The 9,127-nt window shown below is 39.9% G+C and overlaps 1 protein-coding gene across 1 annotated transcript in view; it reads left to right on the top strand.

The window, feature by feature from the left end:
- Positions 1 to 2,513: 2,513 nt before the first annotated feature.
- The window catches only part of Cap-D2 (CAP-D2 condensin subunit), a 181,169-nt gene continuing 174,555 nt past the window's right edge, over positions 2,514 to 9,127 (top strand). The window contains exons 1-3 of the mRNA XM_080273545.1: positions 2,514 to 2,576; positions 4,031 to 4,151; positions 6,222 to 6,362. Coding sequence (XP_080129671.1) covers positions 4,031 to 4,151; positions 6,222 to 6,362 — 262 coding nt within the window. The 5' untranslated portion in view covers positions 2,514 to 2,576. The remainder of the gene's footprint in view (positions 2,577 to 4,030; positions 4,152 to 6,221; positions 6,363 to 9,127) is intronic.

Raw genomic sequence — 9,127 nt, 5'->3', positions numbered from 1 at the left:
GTAGATTCCGCAAGTATAGCCAGCAGGTGTCTCTTCAGCCCACATTCATCACTTCTTTTTCCCAGCCTGACAGTGTTGCCAGGTGCTGGCCCTAAAATATCTGTAGAATCATCCATAAAATTTCTTGAGATTTGAAAAAAAATTCTGTAGATCACAATTTCACGCATATATTGACAAAAGGTATGCAAATATGTCTTAGAAGTTATCTGTGCCTTTATTTAAAAGGAAAAAAAATGATTAATTCCATACGAATAATCTAAGATTAATGGTTTCAGTAAATTAAGAATATGGTATGAATTTTCATATTTCAAATTCATAAAATGCGGGTTAACACACAGTTACTATGGGTCAAATTAGACACGAACCTAACTGAAAACTTATACTGAAAACAAGGGCTAAAAGAGCGAGACCCTTTTTCACTTTTCGTTTTGCTCATAACTTTCTAGGCCAAATAACTATAACCTTGTTATATTTGATAACCGTAGTAACAGTCGCTAACACCACTAATATATTCCAAATATGTCCAAACTTCCGAAACTAACTCTCACATACCTGCTTCTGATTCCCTCACAATGTAAGCAAAAATGGCAGTACACCGGCGCATTCGATAGTAGAAAAATGTATATATTTAATATTGAAATTTTCGTATTAGTTCACAGATTAAGCAGTTTATAAGTATATTAATTGTTATACTGCAAGTACTAGTCTAATATAGCTTAAGCGACATAATTTGAAATTAAAGAAAATACAATATTTCATAGAAAACTTTACGTTTCAAGGGTTACCTACTGTATACAATACGCTTTTTTTCAGGACTTTCCTCTTGCCCACTGCTAAATTTCTCTATGGTATTTGTAAATTGAATTCCTTTCCATATTGCTTGTAAAGTTTCTTGAGAATTTCTGTAATATATCAAAATATCTGTAGATTAAGCACAAAATTCTGTATTTCTGTAGATCCTTCCAAAAATCTGTAGAAATACAGAAATTTCTGTAGACCTGGCAACCCTGCAGCCTGATCACTTTTCTTATCAAATTTGACTATGACGTAAGCAACAAGTATCTGTTATTTCCAGCACACATTTCCTGTTATATTCAATCCTGTCCTTAAGGCTTGTAGGGTTCAGTTTGCATATATAGATTACAATTAATATTATTCTCTCTTACCTTTTTGTCATTTAACTCTTTGAGGGCTGTAATCTCATTACTGACTTGTTTCTTTTCCTAATTTCCCTGGGTATCCTCGTTTTCGTCATTAGGCCTGTCTGATTTTATATCCCATATGACTGATTTGTTTTCCAAACCACTAATCATGTTCTCCATTTTCCCCTTCACTACTGTATCGTTCAAAATAGTCTCTTGCTTCGTTATCATGTTCTCCATTTTCCCCTTCACTACTGTATCGTTCAAAATAGTCTCTTGCTTAGTGTTTGGCTTCCAATGGGCCAACCTTACATTCCACATCATTTACTTTCGTGATTGCTTCGTTCACAGATTCCTTGGTATCACTAAATTCAACTTCTAACACCTTCTGTCGTGCACAAATATCCACTTGCTGTTTCTCAAGCATTCTCAGGTAATGGGCCTTGGGATAGGCAACTGCCCCCGAGATAAAGGCCCTGAAGCCTTTGCTCAGAGTCGGACACACACACACACACAAAAGCATTTTCTCATATCCAAGGTGAGCTACAAATCCAGTGATAATTCTGCCCGGCTTCATCACTCACCATAAACTGATAAACCTCCATTGGTAATCCCTAACATTTAATATGATACCGTATTTCACAGATCTCAAAATTTAATGCCTCATCTCTCCGGGATGCAACTACTGTACTTCGCACTTGCCACACTTTTGACTTTTGTGTTAGTTTCCTTCCCGCCCTCACTCAGCACAAGTGATTTTTACCATAATTTATTGTCATTTTTGTATACTTACTGTTAATTCTTAATGTTTTTCTTGGGTCCACTGATAACTCTGAATCCACGCTAATTATTGAATCTTAAAATATTAGAAGTCGAAGTGTCAGACGGCACTTAAAGAGTGAGTAAAAGCGAGAGCTCAGCAGACACGTCCACCACATGCTGCCATCATCATTCATCATTACAAAGGTAAGGAATAAACAAAATACATTACAAAGAAAATAATAATTTGCTCTCTGCGGAGAGCACTATACCTACGACAACTGCAGGAAAGTAACGAAAACTTTTGCGTCTCGCTTTATATATCGATGTATTTCGTTTTCTTTTATTACTGTAGAAGTATTAGGGGAGTGGAGTGGCAGTAGCTGGCAGCACACGTAATAAGTTGCTCTCTACAGAGAACAATATGCCTACGACTTAACTGCAGGAAAGTAGCAGATGAAACGAAAACTTTTGCCTCTCGCTCTATTTGTCGAAGTATTCCGTTTTCTTTTATTACTACAGAAGTATTAGGCGAGTAGAGTGGCAATAGATGGCAGCACACGTAGGAGCCGCACGTTGATTGGCTGTCGCATCGCCACACACACATCTTCAAAAAATTTGTAAACAAGAATTTGGGCGGGAAGAGGATGCATTAACTTAGGAAATCCTTGCAAGGTAATTCATTCAGTTCCATATTGATCTCCTCATAGAGCTAATGTTTGTGATGCTAGAGCGAGAAGGAGTTAATGTTTTTCTTTTCCCTGCGAAATAAGCCTCAACTCGACAAGTTTGAAGATTTAACTCGAGGAACTAATCTTTTGTTTTTAAATGAACGAGCTATTTGCAGTGTTGCATTGGTTACTATTCTGTTGGAAATCAAGTATGTTTAGTGGATGCATATTTACAATTTAGGTTACCGGTAGTTGTAGCCCGTCAGAATGAAATAAAACTGGGTCTAAAGGGAAAGGTACCTCAAAGGCAAGTTCTCATGTTTAACGCATGAAATCGTGTTTATATCATTGTCAGAAATACCTTAAATGTAGACAGTGGCAGTCCCAAGAACATAAGTTTGCATTTCAGTGTGACAGGTTTTTGAAGTTGCCAGAATGCATGATACTGTATTACCGTACAGAACCTCTTCACTCAGGTTCATGAAACCCAAGCCTACTGCAATTTAAACAACCATTCTATGGTACTATGGTCAGACTCAAATATGAAGTCCGTTTGGGTGGGGCCCGAGAGGGGATTTCCCTCTCTACAGCTCTGCCGCATCAACTCCAGTACCTATCTCTCTCTCTGTCATATGTCAGCTATTTACTATTTGAAATTGTATATTAAATATTCTGTACTCATTAAATATATTAAATAAAGCTATATAGTGCTATGAATGTGTCGCTTTTTAGGATAATAGCTATGATTTGTATAAATTCCACACCACGTGACAATGTCGCTTTCCGACGTTGCCGGAGGTCAAGGACACCTACCTCAGACTACAGGTGACCGGTCACCAGCTCCCTGATCCCCACCCACGATGGCGGCTACTCCGACTCGCTCTCGTGTGCTCCACAGTCGGGAGAAAGAACTTATTTACAATGTGAACAAGTATTTTCTAGAAGAAAGATCAGAGAGAGGACTTATGCCTACTGGGGAAACCTCTATAAAAAAAAAAAAACGCGCCAAGACTTTTACCTCAGTGGTGGTGTGGAAAAAAGGTCGAAATAATGTAGAAGAAAACACAACTTATAAATATATAAAAACTTTCTCAATCAACTGAGAGAGAGAGAGAGAGAGGAGGTTTGGCAGAGCTGTAGAGAGGGAAATCCCCACGCGGGCCCCTCCCAAACGGACTTCATATTTGAGTCTGACCATAACCCGTCATCCAACTATATTTCTGTAGAATTTGGTTATAAATGAATGATGCTATAATAAAACTTAATCCTTATTGTGAATTTATCAATATATATATATATATATATATATAAAATGGAAGCTCACCATTTTTTTTTTTTCTGGTTTGAGAGATTCAGTATTTGGATTACATTACTGTGTGGAATATGTTCAGTGATGATGGATTTTTTTTTTTTTTTTTTTTTTTTTAAGATAGAAGTTACTGGTTCGTGTATTTTCAGATGGAATCATTTGACTTCATTATACCTCTAAGCTTAGATGCTCTACAAGAGTCAACATCAACACGCCAGTATGTTGTGACAAATATTTTGACTGCTAGAGAAATACCGCCAAAGATTCAAGGTAAGCAAAGTGCATCTGGATGTTTTGTTTTTACAATACAGTATTACTGTATATAATCATTTTTGTCCCAAGTGTAATGAGGTGATTTCCCTGCCTAGCTCACCAGAGTACATCCCAAGGTTCACCTTCCTGAAATACAGACACGATTTCTGCTTAGGTGTATGATATTTATTATCTGATCTTAGCAATTGCAGGGTGTAACAGCACCACAATTATGCAATAGAAAAATGGACATTCAGTACAATCATCCATATTGTTAGAGTAAGGACCCTGTTTTAGCACAGTGAATAATTATGGATACACAGTACTTTATACTGCATTTTAGAAGTAGTACCCTTCTCTACTAATGTACTTAGCCAGGTGTTCGCTGCTCCCATTTTAAACACAGCCCACAAAGGAGACCAGTACACAAAGCCCTCCTCCCACATTCATACACGAGAGTAAGCCCCATTCTACAATGTTCTGACCATTGTATCTCACATACGGTACTAAACCATATCTCATAATAAACCATTTCATCAACTCTGGAACTGTCTCCCTCTGTCTGTATTTCCTGCTGCCTATGATCTCCAGTCTTTCAAACGCAGTGTGTCCAGGGATCTCGAAATGAATGGATCTTGAATTTGGCTCTCTCGTATTTTGTTTTTCTCTTGGAGGGAACTCTTATTGCGGGCTCATGGCCTTTGGTTCCTTCTTCCTCACACTAAAAAAAAAAAAAAATCCTGGTTACTGGTATTTCACAAAACCTTGGTGTCTGCCACTAACTCCTCTTGGTGCCACAACTGTTTTGCGTCAGCAACACCACCATTTTCCCCATTGATTCCATGGTTACCTGTCATGGTCTTCTGTGTCTCTGCTCCAACCATGCCACCACTCAGGCAACCTCTTGAAAACCACTGTATGACCATCATCTCCTGCCTACACACACACACCCAGCTTAACTCCAGTCAGACTCGTGGAAAAGGATCTGCTTTCCCGGTCCCAACCTGTGTAACTCCTCTCAGTGACATCCAGAATGTGTATTTTATTCATATCACGCCATTATTTTCCATGACAGTCACTAAGAACATACGAAGAGAGGATAACTGCAATAAGCCTGTTGGCCCATGCCAGGCAGCTCTAAGAAGAGTGATCAAGCTACTAGAATTAGACAGGGATAGCAAAGAAGATTGCTTAAATCATGGCAAATCCTGGAGAGCGCCATGTGCCAGCCCGCTGATGTTTATCTTCACTGTCACGCGCCTCCAAACTGACGCAGCATGTCCTCTAACGCCACCACCAACCCACCAAACTCAAACACTGAATTTTCCCCATTACACAAGTACAGCAGAGGGTTTTTATAGCTGATTCATTGTATGAGGTTATACTATGTCAGTACAGTACTAAGATTTTGAGAAATACGGAAACTATTATTGTATGGTTACCTTTCTTATTAGCAACTGGATGTTTACACTGTTTAGATGACCATATAGTGTTACACTGTAACTCAAGTTTGCCTTGAATCGAGGTAGGTATAGGTGTAATGGAGTAGGGTATATAAAAGCCGCGTTGCTAAGAGGCAAAGCGGGGATCCTCTCTTTGGCTGAGTGGTAACGTGGGCACCTACGAAGTGCAGGGGCCAGAGATCGAATCTTGGCCAGGACAGTGTGATTAATTTGTTAAGTTTCAGTCCTGTTATTGCATAGGCACTGTGTTTATTTTTTCTACAGAATATAAGGTATTTCAGGTTGCTGATCAGTGGAACCAGTATTTGAATTACGAGTAACAGTACGATTATTTACATTGTTACAGTAAACCTCTTTTTTTTCCACTTTTGCTATTTAAGAACTTTTTGTTTTCTCCAGGTGGATCACATAATTAGAAAAGTGCAAGCTATCATAGATAAAATTTTTTTTGTCAAAACATTGTTAATAGCTCTACTTTATATCAGTACAGCATCTAGAAACAGTCAGAGGAAGCACAAAAGTAGATGCTGTCAACAGAACTTCTGTTACTGTAGCAATTTATATGTTCTAAGCACTTCATAAAGAGAGATGATCATTAATGGCTTTAAAATTTGTCTTTATACAGATGCTCAGGTAATCTTCAAGCAGTTGGGATGTGAATTTGTCCTTAAGGAGCAGAACTTCAATGCCTTGTACAGTGTGTTAGTAAATTTTTCTTCCATTGATGAGGAATCAAAGCAGAAGTCTTGGGCGCTTCTTTTGAAAGGTATGGAGTTTCGCTGTCTTGTCAGAATTATTTCTTAGCGCTCTCTCTCTCTCTCTCTCCTCCTCCTCCTCCTCCTCCTCCTCCTCCTTCTCTTTCTCTCTTTCTCTCTCTCAACTAAAAGTAATATACTGTATATAGCCATGTTGTACAGTATGTGTGTGTGCGTGTGGGCTCAGTGGGTTAAAGCACTCCATTCTGGCTGAAGGGTCAGAGGTTCGAGTCCACCCAAGGGTCCTTGGTAGATATCAGGAAGGTCATCCGGTCATAAAATGATACACGCTCCAAACCTAAGTCCTCCTCCCCCGGGCAGTGCCTTAGCCCAAACTAAGTGAAAAGGGACACTGTAAAACTCGTACCATATATATATATATATATATATATATATATATACTGTATATATATACAGTGTAAAACAACTAACTCAGAGTCAAATGGCCACCCCTTACGGGATTGTGGCGTCTGGCAATAGATAGATAGATAGATAGATATATATAATATATATATATCATCATCATCCAGACCTCCTTTCCCACCCAAGGGTAGGGTGAGGAGTAGCAATGTCCGGACAGCCCAAAATTGCCCAATCCAATGGGCCACGCTTCCATTCAATCATCATTCAAGCCCCCGGAATCCTGGCTTTATCGGATATGCCAAAAACATTCACCTCGTTCTGTAGCTTCACATATCGTATCCGACAGAGTCAATCCTGACACTGCCATGTTAAAAAGGAGTGCCAAAAATCCCTGATCATGCATATCTCTTCACAAAATTCACCCAGCCAGCTCGATCTCCTGTCAGTTCCCTAGCCTCACCAACTTCCAAACCTCTCTTCCTCACACATTCATCCACCATATGTCTCCACCTTCTCCGTGGCCTACCTCGCCTCCTCCCTCCTCAAATTCGCTCAGATATACCTTCTTCACCACTTTATTATTATCCATTCTCTCCATATGACCAAACCATCTCAGTACACTCTCTTCAATTCTGGTGTCCACGGACTTCCTCACTCCGCATCTTTCACGAATCACATTATTTCGTATCCTATCCACCCTCTGTACTCCACGTACATTCCTCAGCAGTCCCATCTCCACTGCTCTTACTTTTGACTTTTCATTTTCATGCCACATCATAGTCTCACATCCATATGTTAAAGTTGGCACTAACACTCCTTCATGTAAGCCTCGTGCAGCTGCAACACTCAAGCCTCTGTTTCTTATCAAGGCCTTCATTGCACCAGCTACTTTTCTTCCTTGTGTCACTCTACTTTCAACTTCTTTTGCACATTTTCCTCTTTTCTATCACTGTACCCAGGTATTTGAACTCTCTCACCAATTCCAGTCTCTCTCCATTCACTGTTACATTGCACTGGGAGTCACCTTTTCTCTCAGTAACCATCACTTTACTCTTTTCTACATTTACTCTCAAGGAACGACACTTGCAGACATCAGCAAAACTCTGCACTAGCCTACCAAGTTCTTGTCTGGTGCTTGCAAGCAGTACTGCATCATCAGCATACAACAAATTTGAGAAATTCCATCCATCGCCATTCATTACCAATGCCATCCCTCTCTCCATTACTAGTGTTTTCACTTTTCTCATCACCCCATCCATATATACATTGAACAACCATGGGGACATCACACAACCTTGTCGCATGCCCACACTGATTGTGAACCATTCACTTAGATGCCCATTAACCCTGACACATGCTTCACTACCATCATAAAAACTCTTTACGGCACCTAACAGCTTACCCACTACACCGTACATGCGCAAAACTTTCCACAATCCTTCTCTGTCCACTTTGTCATATGCTTTTTCCAGATCCATGAATGCCATAAACACCTTATGGTCCTTCTCACTAGGCTTCTCTACTGTATGTCTCACTGCAAATATTTGGTCCACACATCCTCTGCCACTCCTAAAGCCACCCTGCTCATCACTCACTAGGGCTTCTGATATCTCTCTTACTTTCTCTATAATAATTCTTCCATATACCTTCCCTACCACACTCAGTAAGCTTGTGCCATGATAATTCTTACACTCACTTTGTTCACCTTTATTTTTGTACAGGGGTACAATCACAGCCTTTTTCCACTCTGCAGGCACAGTTTCACTCATCCATGCCTTCTTACATATCTCCAACAAGCACTTCATTCCATTCTCTCCACTACATTTAAGCATCTCTGCATACACCTCATGAACCCCAGCTGCTTTCCCATTTTTCAGCCACTTCACAGCACTGTTCACCTGTGCGAGTGTCACGTCTCCTGGCACTGCATTCCTTCTCTGCACACCCCCAAAACCAATCATGTTTACAGCTGCCCTGCTGTCTCTATCCCCATTCATCAGGCTTTCAAAATATTCTTTCCATCTGGTCCTTACTTCATCTCCATGGGTTAATAATCTACCACCTGCATCCTTAACACCATCCCATTTCTTACCGCTTTCACTACTACATTTCCGCACCTCTTTCCAGAATAACTTTCTATTTTCAGGGTAGTTCGCATTCATTTTTCTTCCTAGATCCTCATTTACCTCCTTCTTTTTCCTCTTCACTAGTCTCTTTATGTGCTTCTTACTCTCAACATATTCAGTTCTTATTTCAACTGAACCCCTATCCTGTTACCACTTTAGCCACTTCTTCCTCTTTTCCTCCACCGCGCTCTTTACCTCCTCATCCCACCATGCCGTACCTTTCTTCTTTGTTACTCTTGTCACACCACATACTGCTTTAGCATTCCTAACTAAGCAATCCCTATGTG

Source organism: Coenobita brevimanus, chromosome 55 (assembly GCF_032717465.1).
Source record: "Coenobita brevimanus isolate Jiangsu-jjx chromosome 55, ASM3271746v2, whole genome shotgun sequence".
NCBI lineage: Eukaryota > Metazoa > Arthropoda > Malacostraca > Decapoda > Coenobitidae > Coenobita > Coenobita brevimanus.
The sequence above is the reverse complement of the archived record's forward strand: the minus strand, read 5'-3'. Positions and strand labels throughout refer to the sequence as shown.